Source organism: Stomoxys calcitrans, chromosome 5 (genome assembly GCF_963082655.1).
Source record: "Stomoxys calcitrans chromosome 5, idStoCalc2.1, whole genome shotgun sequence".
NCBI lineage: Eukaryota > Metazoa > Arthropoda > Insecta > Diptera > Muscidae > Stomoxys > Stomoxys calcitrans.
Window position 1 is genome coordinate 48,882,511 of NC_081556.1, and position 17,763 is coordinate 48,900,273.

General features: G+C 38.7%; 1 protein-coding gene and 1 long non-coding RNA gene across 3 annotated transcripts in view; one reads left to right on the forward strand and one right to left on the reverse strand.

The window, feature by feature from the left end:
- The window catches only part of LOC106085866 (probable serine/threonine-protein kinase fhkD), a 179,012-nt gene extending 167,087 nt beyond the window's left edge, over positions 1–11,925 (forward strand). For both annotated transcript variants that reach the window (XM_059368727.1, XM_059368728.1), the window contains one exon: positions 10,347–11,925. In XM_059368727.1, coding sequence (XP_059224710.1) covers positions 10,347–11,584 — 1,238 coding nt within the window. In that variant the 3' untranslated portion in view covers positions 11,585–11,925. The remainder of the gene's footprint in view (positions 1–10,346) is intronic.
- Positions 11,926–16,639: 4,714 nt separating this feature from the next.
- Positions 16,640–17,316, reverse strand: LOC106085864 (uncharacterized). Its single transcript, XR_001221040.2, has 3 exons — positions 17,031–17,316; positions 16,781–16,944; positions 16,640–16,724 (listed from the first exon to the last, which is right to left on the reverse strand). It is a non-coding gene; the product is annotated as an uncharacterized LOC106085864 (long non-coding RNA).
- Between the last annotated feature and the right edge of the window lie 447 nt (positions 17,317–17,763).

The following is a 17,763-nucleotide window of genomic DNA, read 5'->3' on the forward strand; positions in this document are numbered from 1 at the left end:
AGTCAGGCGCCAACTTTCTGCCAAGTTAGAAGAAAATTGAGGCTTCAAGGAGCAATACCCTCCTATATACCCGGAAATGGGTTTATACGGGGGGTATATCAGTTTATTGACAGATTCGGATCATTTTCGGCACTGAAAGTCCGAAGGTAGAGCAGAAGTCCTTGTGCCACTTTGCAGCCAAATCGCATGAAAATTGAGGGCACTAGGGCTCAAGAAGTCAAGTCAAGGCTTTAGGGCTCAAGAAGTCGATATATATGGGGCATTAAGCGTAGAAAGGCCTCTGGGGGATGGGCTTAGCACAACCCAGAAAAAAATTAAAAAAATTATTTAAAATTTCTCTCTTACAATCTTTCTCTCTCTCTTACTGGAAAACGAACGACTTTCCGTAAATTTGTGTAAATTTTTGAGTAAACGAACAATCGAATTGCTGATTTCTGAGCAATAGTGCCATATCTTCTAAATTACCTTATAAGGGTACGAGAAAACCAAATTTGTTAACAGGTGGTTTATCCTCACTTTAAACTAATGTTCCGGTTAGCTAACACGAACTTTATTTTTCTACAAGAAACCCACCCTAAAGATTGCACATTCTGGGGTTTTGCCTACGAGAAACAATTGGTCACAACTCTTCATATTATGTTGCCCAATATAATCTTTTGCTGCTGGTCATAATGAGTTTTCGACAGAGAAACGGACGAATACAGCTAGATTGACTTGCTAAGACCTATATTACAAGGTGTTGCAAACATAATGATAGTCTGAGGTTTATATTTTAAGTTGTTGCAAATAAAATGACAAATTTTTCTTATCTCACCTTCTGTGGGTGAGAAAAACAACCATAATATTTATTTATATCAATTTTAAAATATCTAAAAAGTTGAATTTCTGCCTAAAATTTTGTATTTTCATATTATTAATAATTGTGTATAATTTTTATTAAATTTAAATACAAAACTCCAATAAAAATCTCGTTTTTATTGTTGTCTAAACGTTGCCATTAGAACACCAACCCATTCCATATATCCTCATCCTTTCATTTTTCCATGGCCTTTGCAAAATTACTTACACCCCAGCCATAGATAAGTGGCCATTAAGATATGGCAACACCTACATTCTTGGTTTCCCTATCCTGGCATTTTTTTAAGCTTCCTGTGTATGTGGGTGTGTAATACTGTCACACACACACACACCAACATTCCATGTATGTGCGATCTTAATCTTTGAAAAAATACTTTATTCTTTTTCTCTCTTCCTTTTTCCATAATCTCACACTCTCGCGTGCGTGCTCTTATTCCGTTGGCTCTAACGAAATTTCGTGTGTGCGTGTGTGTTAATTGTCATGGGAAGACTTAAAGCATTTACAAATTGGTACTCAGATTCTACAGAATAATCTTTAATGAAAAGTCAAAGCGATGAAATAAACGAAATCTCACACTGACATTTTTGTACCAAATGACAAATTCTTATGCAATTTTCATATTTGAGGAAAAATAAAAAAAAGAAAATTAATTAATACACAAACACACACTATATTCTACCTAAATCACAGACAAAATTTTTAATTCACATAAAAATAAAAAAATAAAATTTTAAAGGTAAGCATTTTTACGAATTAAACTTTTCATTTAGAATTTTTGGCACAAAATTTTTGCTATATAAAATTTTGCAAAAGCACAAACACACTCAAGTCAAGAACCACCGAAAAACATACTACGTCCAGAGTAAAGTTTGTCCCAAGCACCCATGTTCCATAGTTATTGTCTCTTAGTTTTGGACTATCGCAAGCTGCGCTCGCGCACCCACACACATAAAAATGCACCAAATTAAAATTTGAGACAGAAACAAAATTGATTTGGAAAATAGTATGTGTCTCGGCTAAAACTTAAAAGCTTTTGTTTTTTTTTTTTCAAGATATTCTACATAGGAAATATAAATGCAGATTAGCTCAATTCAATAGAATATGAAGGAAACGATATGTAACTGTTTTCTTAGAGGATCGAAAGAGCTTTCACATAAAGCTTTTCTGCTTTTACGTTTTCTATGAAATCATTTGGAGTTCTTATTCATTTATTATTCGCTTTTTGTAAGCTTTTTGGCATTCACTACCATTTTGCGCAAATGAGCATCAATTCAAAGGCTTTGAAACTTTTTGCTCGTTTCTCTTATAAAAAAAAGGACAAAACACCCATCACTACAACAAAAAACTCAGGCATTGGAAAGGGACAGCAACAGGGCAGCTGACACCAATTCTTACGAAAAAAATTTTTTTGTGCGAAAATATTTTTTTATTGATTCAAGTGACAAAAAATGAGCTCGTCGCGTCGACTATACCGCAATGGTGTGACCTGCTCCTATTCTTTATTCATTCTCTCCTCTCTCTTATAAATAAAACAAGTAAGAGCGTGCTAAGTTCGGCCGGGCCGAATCTTATATACCCTCCACCATGGATCGCATTTATCGAGTTCTTTTCCTGGCATCTCTTCTTAGGCAAAAAAGTATATAAGAAAAGATTTGCTCTGCTATTAGAGCGACATCAAGATATGGTCCGGTTTGGACCAAAATTATATTATATGTTGGAGACCTGTGTAAAATGTCAGCCAATTCGAATAAGAATTGCGCCCTTTGGGGGCTCAAGAAGTAAAATAGAGAGATCGATTTATATGGGAGCTGTATCGGGCTATACACCGATTCAGACCATAATAAACACGTATGTTAATGGTCATGAGAGGATCCGTCGTACAAAATTTCAGGCAAATCGGATAATCATTGCGACCTCTAGATGATCAAGAAATCAAGATTCCAGATCGGTTTATATAACAGCTATATCAGGTTATGAACCGATTTGAACCTTATTCGACACAGTTGTTGAAAGTAAGAATAAAATACGTCACGCAAAATGTCAGCCAAATCGGATAGGAATTGCGCCCTCTAGAGGCTCAAGAAGTCAAGTCCCCAGATCTGTTTATATGACAGCAATATCAGGTTATGAACCGATTTAAACCATACTTGGCACAGTTGGATATCATGACAAAACATGTCGTGCAAAATTTCATTCCAATCGGATAAGAATTGCGCACTATATAGGCTTAAGAAGTCCAGACCCAAGATCGGTTTATATGGCAGCTATTTTAGGTTATGAACCGATTTGAACCATACTTGGCACGGTTGTTGGATATGATAACAAAACACGTCGTGCAAAATTTCATTCCAATCGGATAAGAAATGCGCACTCTAGAGGATCAAGAAGTCAAGACCCAAGATCGGTTTATATGGCAGCTATATCAAAACATGGACCGATATGGCCCGTTTACAATACCAACCGACCTACACTAATAAGAAGTATTTGTGCAAAATTTCAAGCAGCTAGCTTTACTCCTTCGGAAGTTAGCGTGCTTTCGACAGACAGACGGACGGACGGACGGACGGCCATGGCTAGATCGACATAAAATGTCGCGACGATCAAGAATATATATACTTTATGGGGTCTCAGACGAATATTTCGAGTAGTTACAAACAGAATGACGAAATTAGTATACCCCCATCTTATGGTGGGTATAAAAATGAGCTCGCCGCGTCGACTATACCGCGAGCACAATGAAGATTTGTCAGACCGAACAATTTTTCAAAATGCCGATGTGTCCCACTTTAGGGGTCTGCCAAAAGGCGGCCGGGTCACCTAGCTCCTTGAAATCATGCACACGATCTCTCTAACACCTTACCTCTGACCAAATTTCAAAGAGCTATGTCTAGCCATTCTAACACTTTTTACTATTTTTATACCCACCATCGAAGGATGGGGGTATATTCATTTTGTCATTCCGTTTGCAATACATCGAAATATTCATTTCCGACCCTATAAAGTATATATATTCTTGAACAGCGTAAAAATCTAAGACGATCTAGACATGTCCGTCCGTCTGTCCGTCTGTCTGTTGAAATCACGCTACAGTCTTTAAAAATAGAGATATTAAGCTGAAATTTTGCACAGATTTTTTTTTTTCCATAAGCAGGTTAAGTTCGAAGATGGGCTATATCGGACTATATCTTGATATAGCCCCCATATAAACCGATCCGCCGATTTAGGGTCTAAAGCCCATAAAAGCCACATTTATTATCCGATTTTGCTGAAATTTGGGGCAGTGAGTTGTGTTAGGCCCTTCGATATCCTTTGTCAGTTTGGCTCAGATCAGTTCAGATTTGGATATAGCTGCCATATAGACCGATCCTCCGATTTAAGGTCTAAGGGCCATAAAAGCCACATTTATTATCCGATTTCGCTGAAATTTGTGTCAGTGAGTTGTGTTAGGTCCTTCGACATCCTTCGCCAATTTGGCCCAGATCGGTTCAGATTTGGATGTAGCTGCCATATAGACCGATATCTAGGTTTTAGGTTATCGGGCCATAAAAGACGCATTTATTGTCCGATGTCGCTGAAATTTGAGACAGTGAGTTAAGTTAGGCTCTTCGATGCCCTTCTTCAATTTTGCTCAGATCGGTCCAGATTTGAATATTGCTGCCATATAGACCGATCTCTCAATTTTAGGTTTTGGGCCCATAAAAGAGGCATTTATTGTCCGATTTCACTGAAATTTGACACAGTGACTTATGATAGGATTTCGACATCCGTATCGAATATGGTTCAGATCGGTTAATTTTTAGATATAGCTACTGTACTTATTGGTATTTGGTCCAAATCGGTCCAATAACTGATATGGGGCATAAGGTATGAAAGTTTCACCGAATTTTGATGAAAGGTGGTTTACATATATACCCGAGGTGGTGGGTATCCAAAGTTCGGCCCGACCGAACTTAACGCCTTTTTACTTGTTTGTTTTGGATTTTCTCCCACTGTGCGACATTAGCAAATCTGAAAGTAATAAAAGAGGCTTCGGATCAGATCTCTGAGACAACACTTAAGATCGAGTGCTAGGCACTACTGCCAGTGGCACAGTCTTGGATCGACTAAACTCTGATCATTAATATCACCACCCACTTTTCACCCTAACCTTGCAACTTTTACAAGCATTGCAATTCTTGTAATTCTCACCCGATCTGGCTGAAATTTACCAATAGGTGTTTTGTTATCATTTCCAATAACTGTGCTAAGTATGGTTCAAATCGGTACATAACTTGATATAGCTGCCATATAAACCGATCTTGAATCTTGACTTCTTGAGCCTCTAGAGGGCACAATTCCTATCCGATTTGACTGAAATTTTGCAAGAAGTGTTCTGTTATGACTTTCAACAGTTGTGCCAAATATGGTTTTAATTGGTTCATAACCTGATATAGCTGCCATATAAACCGATTTGCGACCTTGACTTCTGGAGCCGCTAGAGGTCGCAATTATAATCCGATTTGGCTGAAATGTCCTTCAACATACGTGTCAAATATGGTCTGAATCGGTCTATAGCCTGATACAGCTCCCATATAAACCCATTTCCCTATTTTACTTCTTGAGCCCCTAAAGGGCGCAATTTTTATTCGAATTGGCAGAAATTTTACACAACGACTTCTATTGTAGATTCAGTTTAATTATGGTCCGGACCATAAGTTAATATAGCTGCAATATCATAGCAATTTTTTTCTTTATTCATATGTTTTCCTAAAAAGAGATACCGGGAAAAGAACTAGACAGATGCGACCCTAGGTGGAGGGTATATAAGATTCGACCCAGCTGAACTTAGCACGCTTTTACTTTTTAATTGTAATTTGTTTTTCAATAATTGTCATCTTCGGTCCATATGCCCACTTGGGATGTTTGAGATTAGAGAAACCTGGAATTGCACCGCAGAAACCAATCTAAGGATTCAGTTTCAATGTTTTCGTCCTCAATAACATTGCTTCCTATATTGACCTGGACCGTACTTTCGGCAGGTGAAATACTCCTTAGACATTTGCCCCTTACTTTTGTTGTCAGATCCAAACTCTTCTCCCATAAACCTTAAATTGAATCTCAAAATGTAATGACACGCTCGGCGATATTTTAGGTTGGGACCTGCCCTGATTAGCAAAGGTTTGTATTACGTATATTCTTAATCGTATTGACACTTGACACATATCCGTCCGTCTGTCTGTCTATGAAAAGCGCGCTAGCTTTCGAAGGAGTAAAGCTAGGCGCTTGAAATTTTGCACAAAACTTCCCATAAGTGTAGGTCGGTTGGGATTGTAAATGGGCCATATCGGTTCATGTTTTTATTTAGCTCGTGAGCCTGAAATCTAAAAGAGTCTCCAGAGAGCACTCACATCAACAGATGTGACAAGTATGATCCGTATCGGTCTAAAACCTGATATAGCTCCAGTATGAACCGATCGCTGGACTATACGTCTTGAGCCTCTAGAGGGCGCACTTTTAATCCAATTTAACTGACATTTTGCACAATATCTTCTCCAACCACCTTAGAGCAGAGGTTAGCAAGTCTGAACCCCAAAAAAATTTTCAGCGGTGGTTTTCCCCTCCTAATGCTGCCAACATTCTAAAACCTGATATAGCTCCAGTATGAACCGATCGCTGGATTATACGTCTTGAGCCTCTAGAGGGCGCACTTTTAATCCAATTTAACTGACATTTTACACAATATCTTCTCCAACCACCTTAGCGCAGAGGTTAGCAAGTCTGAACCCCAAAAAAATTTTCAGCGGTGGTTTTCCCCTCCTAATGCTGCCAACATTTGTGAGATACTATGCCACGTAAAAACTTCTCTCCAAAGAGGCGTTGCACCGTGGTACACATTACTTCCTATATTGACCTGGATCGTAAACTCTACTCCCAAATATCTTTAATTGAATTGCACAATGTATAGACACGCTCGACGATTTTTTGTTGGCACCTACCCTAATTAGCAAAGGTTTGTCAATATAATTTGTATTTTATGAGGCACTAGCTGGACCGGGCCCGCTCCGCTGCGCCTTCTTTTACAATATATGGAAAAAATTATCCCTTGAGTATTTATTTTCGATAATTAAAGAGAGCCTTGACGTGAATCCCAGAGGATCTTTATTGGTCTATGAATTCATTCGGAGAGTTTATGGTCATTTGAGTTTGGGTGTTAGATGTACTCCATTCTTAAAGACTTTATTAGAGCCTGATATTCGCATGGGGATTTTGGTAGAGGAAAGGTCCCCAGGGTGGAGGTTGGTGGGTTAAGGTGGTGGTCTGGACCCCCGAATGTGGGTTTGATACCAAAATAATCTACCCCAAATACCTTTCATTTGAGCCCCATATTGCCCCCCTATGAATGTCCGGTTTAGGGGTGTTTTGGGGGCTGGGGTGGTCCTCCAGACACTTTACCCTGAAGAAATATCATTTATTTTAACTCCATATTACCATTTTTTCAGGGGAGGATGAGGCGTCCCCCAAACACTTGTCCCTTGAACCCCATATTGCAATGATCGGTAAACTTATCTTCTTTGGGGGGTGTTTTTGGGGGAGCGGCGGTCCCCAAATATAGGTCCCACATTTGGATATCAGATTCCACTCCCAAATACCTTTTATTTGCGAACCATATTGCCATAGCCAGTAAATAAACCGTGTTTGGGGGGTGTTTTGCGAATGAGGTGGAACCTTAGAAATTTGGTCGGGAAAGTGGATATAAATTTCATGCTCTACTCACCAATACCATTTACCCCATATTGCCATGGTCGGTAAATATGTCCGATTTAGGGGTTTTGGGGAGTGGGGTCGTCCTCCAAACACTAAGCCCAGAAAAAATTTCGTCATCGCGTTCTACTTTCAAATATCATTCATTTGAAGCCCATATTGCCATTGGTTTAAGGGGGGCCAAACACTTGGTGCCAAAATTGGATATCAAAATCTTTTTTTAATCACAAATACCTTTTATTTGAGGCCACTGTTATAATAGTTAGTATATATTTCCGATTTGGATAGTTGGGTCTTAAAAATTATCAACATCGTGATCCACTCTTTTTGAGCCCTATATTGCAATGGTCAGCAAATACCTCTTATATATGGGGCTGGGACGTCCCCTAGACAGTGAGTCCCGAATGTTGATATCAGATATCCCAAATATCTTTCATTTGTGTCTCATATTTCCATATTCGACAAACATGGCCGGTTTGAGGGGTGTTTTGGGGGATGGGGTGGCCATTGAGTGACTTGGCCCTGAAAATTATGTCAGCTTCGTGTTATACTCTTAAATACTTTTTATTTAAGCCCCATATTGCTATGGTAAGAAAATATGTCCTATTTGGGGGATGTATGGGAGTGGGGTGGCCCCATAGACACTTTTCCCAAATATTGATTTCAGATTCGTGCTCTACTCCCAAAGACTTTTCACTTGAGCCCCATATTGCTATGGTCGGCAAAATTGCCCCCTTTGGTGGGTGTTTTGATGGGAGGCCCTCAAACTCTTGGTCCTACATTTGGATATCAGACTCGCAATCTATTCTCAAATAACTTTTATTTGAGGCCTATATTGCCTCGGTCGAAAATATGTCCTATTTAGAGGTGTCCGACAAATGGATATCAGATACGTATTCTACAGTTAAATACATTTTATTTGAATAGCATATTGTCTTGATTGGTCTATAGATATATTTTTTGTAGGTTTTGGGGGTGGGTCGGACCCTTTAGATACCCCATCCGAAATCTGGATATCAAACTTTTGCTTATATGTTACTATAAGACAGCACACAAAATTTCGCTTAAATCGCACCACCCATCTCCGAGATCTGGTGTTTCTGCAAATTAGGGTAAGGGGGAGGGTCCGCTGACTTCTTGTGCCCCTAGAAGCCGAAATTGAGCATGCGTTTTTTGTTTTCACTTCCAATAACTGTGTCAAGTGTGTTCCAAATCGGTGTATAACCTGATATAGCTCCCATATAAACTGATCTCCCGATTTGACTTCTTGAGCCCCTAGAAACCGCATTTTTGTCCGATTTGGCTGAAATTTTGCACGTAGTGTTCTTTCATGACTTCCAATAGCTGTGTCTAGTACGGTTCAAATCGGTCACATCAATCAATCACATGATATAGCTCCCATATAAACCGATCTCCCGATTTGAGTTCTTGAGCCCATGGAAGCCGCAAGTTTTGTCCGATTTGGCTGAATCGGTGTATAACCTGATCGGTGTATAACCTGATCGGTGTATAACCTGATATAGCTCCCATATAAACTGATCTCCCGATTTGAGTTCTTGAGCCCTTGGAAGGCGCAATTTTTGTCCGATTTGGCTGAAATTTTGCACATAGTGTTCTCTCATGTCTTCCAATAGCTGTGTTTAGTACGGTTTAAATCGGTCTATAACATAATATAGCTCCCATATAAACCGATCTCCCGATTTGAGTTCTTGAGCTCCTGCAAGCAACAATTTTTGTCCGATTTGCCTGAAATTTTGCACATAGTGCTTTCTTACGGCTTCCAGCAGCTGTGCCAAGTACGGTCCGAATCAGTATATAACCTCATATAGCTCCCATATAAACCGATCTCCCGATTTGAGTTCTTAAGCCCCTGGAAGCCGCAAGTTTTGTCCGATTTCGCTGAAATTTTGCACATAGTGTTCTCTCATGACTTTCAACAGCTGTGTCCAGTACGGTCCAAACCGGTCTATAAAATGATATAACTCCCATATAAACCAATCTCCCGATTTGACTTCTGGAGCTCTTAGAAGCCAACATTTTTGTCTGATAATGTTTCCTTATGACTTCCAACAGCTGTGCCAAGTACGTTTACAATGTTTTACCAATAAAAAAAACCATTGGAAAGAGTGTGAACAGTGCCAAAATATGAAAAATAATTCATAAGAAATGAAAGATTTACAATACGAATAGTTCGAGTCAGTTGCACTGTATGAATTTACAAGGCCTGGGTTCAAATTTCAGCAGTTTGGGAGCATTTCATACTATGGATCCTCTTATAACTGAGCTAAACACATTCAATGCAAGATCTTGTCTACTCTGATCCTTAGGAAATGATGGTTAGCTTCAAAGCACTTGCATTGCTCTGTAAAAACCACTGAAGCTTTTGCTTCAATTTCAAAACAAATAATCCTCACCCATCTCATTATGTCATTACTTAAAAATCCACTATCACTCATAATGTTTTAGTATGTTGATAATGTGAGTGTGTTATTTGGTAATGGCTTTTTGGTATTACAGCGCTTACAAATCCTTGTAAAAGTGTCCTTTTTCTACGTTTGTTCATTGATTCGATTTTTTTTTCTTTAAGCTACAATAGAACACAAAGCTTGGCTGCAAAAAAAAACACACTACATTTTATTTCTAATTTCAATTTTTTTTAATATTTTCCTTGCGTTTAATGAAAAAATACTAAGCATTTTCTTCTTTCTCTGCTCTCCATTTCTTTTATGCTTCTTCGTGGCCTCAGTCTGCTCACCTTCACCCTGCGAATCCTTGGACACCGTTACCGATGATGAATCCTGTTTGCCCAACTTACACGACAACGATGAGCCACCGACCCCCATTAATGAGTCCCGCGAACATTTATTCCCCTTCTCGCCCAGTGGGGCCGCTACGCCCACACCACAAAACATTAACAATCCCTTTGGTATACGCTTTGATGATTTTAATGGCAGTCCCATGAATTCGCAACAGCGCTCTCTGAAATCCTATCTTCATACATTCGATCGCCGCAACTCGGATACCAACTACCTGCTGGGCAGAAGATCTTCAGGAGAACGTGTTAACTTGGCCGATGAGATTAAAAAGCTGTCAGATCATTTGCTAATGTTGGCCCAAATCAATACGAAACTGAATAAAGAAGCCGAAAAGGAGAAGGACAGTGAGACGGAGAAAAAGGATAAAGAGAAGAAGCCCAAGACTAAGAAGCCCAAAGAAGCCGCAGGGGTGGGTGAAAAGAAAACTACAGCAAAGATGGCGGACACTAACAAGGTCGTAAAAGACACAGCAGCCAAGACATCGGCCAAAGTTTCCAAAGCTTCGACTGCTACAACAGCTACTACTACCTCAAGCAAAACTATAGCAAGTACATCGTCCCAGGTTACATCAGAGGCCAAATCGTCAACAACAACAACAACCACAACAGCCTGCACCACCAATAGCTTCTTCAATAATCTCAATCCGGGCAAAAGTCGAACCAGCAACTTGTCGTGGCGCTTGCAGAAAACCATCGATGATACACCTAAATTGAGTGCAACAGCGGCAGCGGCGCCCACCCCTATGCCCAGAAAATCTTCCGTTACCACCATGACAACTGGTAATGCCCAAAGTTCAGCGGAAAGATTTCAGGAGGCGGCCAGCATAAAACGTGCCAAATTCCGCATCAATCAAATGAGCCGCGATGTCCCTGTGGGTTTGCCCAACACGCATCAGCCCGTCAATCTGGAAGAGGCAGCCAACAATACCAAAGATTGTCTACTCCATTTGCTGGAGAAATACAATGAGTCCAAGACTCGCAATCCCTTGGGACGCCACCAGAGTATTGGGGCCATTGACTGGAATGTCAGTGACAATTTGGAATATCGTTCCATGAGCTCCATCAATGCCTTCTTCCAGCGGCACAATAACAATGGCAATATGGTTAAGCAATTGCAGGCCCAACTTAAGGAGAAGAGTGGTTCTGGTGGTGGTGGTGTTGATGAGTAGAAAATGTAAATTTTAGAAGTCATAGCAGAAGTATGAACTCTGATATTATTATTCGTATGAAAAATAAAAAATTAAATTTTCTTTTTAATTGCCCCACCCTTAATACTCGCATAAACCATTTTCAAAAAAAAGAAACCTTAAAGAGTTTATAAAAAACAAGCTTCCATGGATGGCAGAGGAGCTATTTGTCAGTTTCTTAAATATTTTTTTGTAATCTTCCTGTCTCCATCTAAGGCAGTAAACTTTCTTCATTAGTTTATGCTATAAACTTAGTTAAAATTCTTTGATTATGGGACGTTGTACTTATATATTATGTAACGAAAAAAAAACTTTAAAATATATTTATAAGTATTTTTTTATTATTTATTTATTTCCTTATTCCTCTATTTCATGTTGTTCAATGACTTACTATTTATTTAAAAACAAATATTTAAATTTTATTTATTGTTTTATCTACTTTTAGTTAGGTTTGTAAATAAAGCGATTACCTTTTTTGAAATGTGTGGAAAAGTGTTGTTTGTTTCTGTTCTATTTCATGTTCATATTTTGAAATCAGGCCTTTACTAATGGAAAACAAGTAAGAGCGTGCCAAGTTCGGCCTGGTCGAATCTTATATACCCTCCACCATGGATCGCATTTGTCGAGTTCTATGCGCAGTATCTCTTTTTAGGCAAACAGAGAATAATGAATAAGAGCTTTTATGCTATTGGAGCTATATCAAGTTATAGACCGATTCGGACCATAAATGAATACTGAACATTGTAGAAGTCATTGTGTAATATTTCAGTTCATTCGGAAAAGAATGGCGCCTTGTAGGAGCTCAAAGCGCAAAATTGGGAGATCGGTTTATATGGAAGCTGTATCAAGCTATTGATCGATTCAGACCATATTAGACACGTATGTTGAGGGTCATGAGAAAAGCCGTTGTACAAAATTGTTTCCAAATCGGATGAGAATTGCGCCCTCTAGAGGCTCAAGAAGTCAAGATCCAAGATCGGTTTATATGGCAGCTATATCAGGTTATATACCGATTTGCGCCATACTTAGCACAGTTATTGGAAGTCATAACAAAACACCTCATGCGAAGCTTTAGCCAAATCGGATGAGAATTGCGCCCTCTAGAGGCTCAAGAAGTCAAGACCAAAGATCGGTTACATGGCAGCTATATCAGGTTATGTACCGATTTGCGCCGTACTTAGCACAGTTATTGGAAGTCATAACGAAACACCTCATGCGAAATTTCAGCCAAATCGGACGAGAATTGCGCCCTCTAGAGGCTCAAGAAGTCAAGTCCCAAGATCGGTTTATATGGCAGCTATATCAGGTTATACACCGATTTGCGCCATACTTAGCACAGTTATTGGAAGTCATAACGAAACACCTCATGCGAAGCTTTAGCCAAATCGGATGAGAATTGCGCCCTCTAGAGGCTCAAGAAGTCAAGACCAAAGATCGGTTACATGGCAGCTATATCAGGTTATACACCGATTTGCGCCATACTTAGCATAGTTATTGGAAGTCATAACAAAACACCACGTGCAAATTTTCAATCAAATCGGATAAGAATTGCGCTCTCTAGAAGCTCAAGAAGTCAAGACCCAAAATCGGTTTATACGTAATATATATAAGTAATACCAAAACACCACTTGCAAAATTTCAATCAAATCGGATAAGAATTGCGCTCTCTAGAACCTCAAGAAGTCAAGACCTAAAATCGGTTTATACGGCACCTATATCAAAACATGGACCGATTTGAATCGTACTTAGCACAGTTGTTGGAAGTGATACCAAAACTGTACGTGCAAAATTTCAGTCAAATCGAACGAGAATTGCGCCCTCTAGATGCTCAAGAAGTCAAGACCCAAGATCGGTTTATATGACAGTTATATCAAAACATGAACCGATTTAAATCGTACTTATCGCAGTTGTTGGAAGTGATACCAAAACACTACGTGCAAAATTTCAGTCAAATCGAATAAGAATTGCGCACTCTAGAAGCTCAAGAAGTCAAGACCCAAGATCGGTTTATATGTCAGCTATTTGGTCCATTTACAATATCAACCGAACTACACTAATAAAAAGTATTTGTGCAAAATTTCAAGCGGTTAGCTTTACTCCTTCGAAAGTTAGCGCTCTTTCGACAGACGGACAGACGAACATGGCTCGATCGACTTAAAATGACATGATGATCAAGAATATATAGACGCATATTTCGAGGTGTTATAAACAGAATGACGAAATTAGTACACCCCCATCCTATGGTGGAGGGTATAAAAAGTAAAAGCGTGCTTAGTTCGGCCGAGCCGAATCTTGGGAACTCACAGTGGTGGTCTGTCAAACCAGCAAAAATTCAAGGTTCTAGGAACCGAACAAGGATAATCGAGAGACCGGTTTATATATGGGAGGTACGTCAGGTTATAGACCGATTTGGACCGTACTCGACACAGTGTTTAGAAGTCATAACAGAACACTATGTGCTCGAGAAATTAAATCGGAAGATCGATTTATATGGGAGCTATATCAGGTTATAGACCGATTTGGACCGTACTTGTCTCAGTTGGTGAAAGTCGTAACATAAAATCGCATGCAAAATTTCAGCCTAATCGGACAGAAATTGCGGCTTGTAAGGACTCAAGAAGTCAAATCGGAAGATCGACTTATAGACCGATTTGGACCGTACTTGTCTCAGTTGTTGGAAGTCGTAACAGAATACTATGTGCAAAATTTCAGCCAAATCAGACAAGAATTGCGACTTCCAGAGGCTCGAGAAGTCAAATCGGGAGATCGGTTTATATGGGAGCTATATCAGGTTATAGACCGATTTTGACCTTACTTGAAAAAGTTGTTTGAGGTCATAACAGAACACCACATGAAAAATTTCAGCCAAATCGGTTAAAAATTGCGACTTGTAAGGGCTCGAGAAGTCAAATCGGGAGATCGGTTTATATGGCAGCTATATCAGGTTATAGACCGATTTGGACCGTACTTGTCTCAGTTGTTGGAAGTCGTAACAGAACACTTTGTGCAAAATTTCAGCCAAATCGGACAAAAATTGCGGTTTCCAGGGGCTCAAGAAAACAAATCGGGAGATCGTTTTATATGGGAGCCATATCAGGTTATAGTCCGATACGGACCCTACTTGTCTCAGTTGTTGGAAGTCGTAACAGAACATCGCATGCAAAATTTCAGCCTAATCGGACAAAAATTGCGGCTTCCGGCGGCTCAAGAACTCAAATCGGGAGATCGGTTTACATGGAAGTTATATCAGGTTATAGACCGATTCGGACCGTACTTGTCTCAGTTATTGGAAGTCAAAACAGAACACTTTGGTTCAGATCATCCACATTTGATTATAGGTGCCATATAGAACGATCTCTTGATTTAAAGTCTTGGCCCTATAAAAAGCGCAGTTATTATCCGATTTCGTTAAAATTGCCGACATCCGTGTCCTATATGGTTCAGATCGCTTTATATTTGGATATAGCTGCCAAAAAGACCAATATATTGTTCTAAAATATTGAACAGTGACTTATTTTTATTAGACCACTCAATGGCCGTGCCGAATTTTGGTGCTGAAGTTATCCAATTTTCACCGGATAGTGACGAAAGGGGATTTACATATATACCCGAGGTTGTGGGTATCCAAAGTTCGGCCTGACCGAACTTAATGCCTTTTCACTTGTTTTGATTAAGGAGTTATCAATTATTTAAGAGTAAAAGCTGAAATTAGCGTGCAACATGTCGTTTACGATATCGAACTTTTTATATGTTTTTTTGTTTTGGTTCTTCGTTCAGACGCAATGTTTGGTGTCAAACATCGAACAGTTTACATCAAGTGCCTGAAATTATGCTTTGTTTGTTAAGTATTAACATTTCCGATTCCGGGTTCCCCTTGATAAAAGTTGGCATTACAGTTAGCTCGTTGAAATCATAGAGTTATCAATTATCATATTAATCCTTCTTTGATTGTGAGGTTGTAAACTCCATTATCCACATGTTTCACACTAATCTTGGTCACTTGTCATCCTGTATTGTCCGCCTAAAATCCCTCATATATATTAGGCCCTCTTTGCATGCAGCTATGATTTTCCCATCTTTACCAAAAAAAAAATGCCAACATTGCCGTTATTTTGTGAATTATTTTATCCAAAGCATAATTTTAGGCATTTCATTTAACTGATTTAACGTTGAGTAAGATTACCGCGGTACATTTTCAATATCGATAGATAATTCGGGTTTCCTTCTCAAAGAGTTGTTTGAAAATATGAACAAAATATGTCGTGAGGTTGTACCCTAATCTGCTCACTGGCCATCCCGTATTTTTCGCTTAAAAACCCTCTAATATATCAATCCCTCTTTGGACATACCAACTAGTATGAATCTTATCTGTGCCACTTACGATTTTAGGAAAACCAAGAAGACCGTATGTCTTGGTCGGTCTTTGTTAAAAAATTTACAGATAAGGCCTGAAATTATGCTTTAGATATATGTGTTTTTTAAGTATCGGCAATGCCGATTCCGAGTTAATCTGATTAAAGTTGGCAATGCAGTTAGCTCGTTATTAAAATCAAAGAGTTATCAATTATAATGATATTAATCCCTGATCGTAATGTTGTGAACTGCATTATCCACATTGTGAATTGCATTGTGCACGCTAATCTTGATCACTGGTCATCCCGTATTTTTCGTTTAATATCCATCTTTGAATGCAGCAATGCATTTTCCCGTCTTAGGCTATGTGTCGAATGGTAGCAAAGTTGTAGGGATAGTAAAAATATTACGTTAAGTGTGGTGAATAATTTTTGAGTAGCCCAGGTGCTAGTAAGTTTTTTGACAGCACATCAAATGTTGACGTTTCATAGAGCAAAGTCCCATGTCAGTAATTCTAAATTCATTTGCATTTGGGTAATGAACTTTGCGTGCGGCATAACTTAGCCGCCTACATTGTGGGCAGACGTCACTAAATTTAAACGACTTATTTGGCATAAAATAAGTAAAATTATTGTTTATTATCAATGACAACGGGATTTTAAAATTTTGTTATTTTATAATAATGGACAGTTCTGTGTATGTTGTTTATTGAAATGGTGTAGTTTATTGAAGTAATGGTTCGTGAAGAAGGCTCCATGTACAAAACTTCCTAAAATTGGGAAATAATTAATGCAGATGTTTTTAAAATAACATTACTTGCCGTACTCGCTGTGTTTTCCTCTTTTCCAAAGCAAGACCTACAATATCTCCATATTGTAACGTTCGCATTTGCAATATAACTGCTAGCAGTAATGGAAAATTCATTATGCAAATAATCATTATTTTTAGCCTTTTTCCTGTATTATTATGTAGCGCGCACATCTTATTTACTTTTGATTTTTGATAAACGTAAAAATTTGTCAGTGTTAGAAAAAAAATGGTCGATTGGCAAACCAAAATTAATTTCTTTTCTCACCAGTGTAAAGAACCGCCCCTGCGTCATTTTTACAGCTCACCATAGGAGATTTCTATCGTCCGACACACGCTCTTAATCAAAAAATGCCAACATCAAACTTAATATTGCCGGTTTTAGTGCATTTTTTATGCAAAACATAATTTCAGGCATTTAATTTAACTGCTTTAACGTTGAGCTAGATTACCGTAGTTCATTTTTAATATCGATAGATAGTGCAATTCTCCTTGTCAAAGAATTTTATGAAACAAAAGCGAATGAAAAATATAGCTAATCTTGGTCACTGGTAATCCCGTATTATTCACTCAAAATCCCGCTTATATTTAATCCCTCTTTGATCGTAACGATCTGGCAGTTGGCATATTCTTAGGTCAATCGATAATACTGTTAATCAGTAGTGAAACAGTGTGGCACCCCCTATTAGGGATCCCAAAGTCGACTTTCGACTTATCATTGGTCGACTTTTTGCTTAAAAAATTCGAAGTCGATTTTCAATGATTAAAAAGTCGAATAACCGATTTTGAAGTTGAATAGTCGAAAAGAAAGCTGCACAGATATATTTACATGTTTGGCTTTGCTAATGTTGCTAGGTAAGAACTATTTCCAATTTTGGGATTCATTGCTCTTTGGTTTACTCTTGTTGCCATAAATAACTCGTACCAAATTCTGTGCCAAATCCAAGCCAAATTTTGGGATTATGTCATTATAAGTTTAATGTTGAGTTTACATGGCCGTA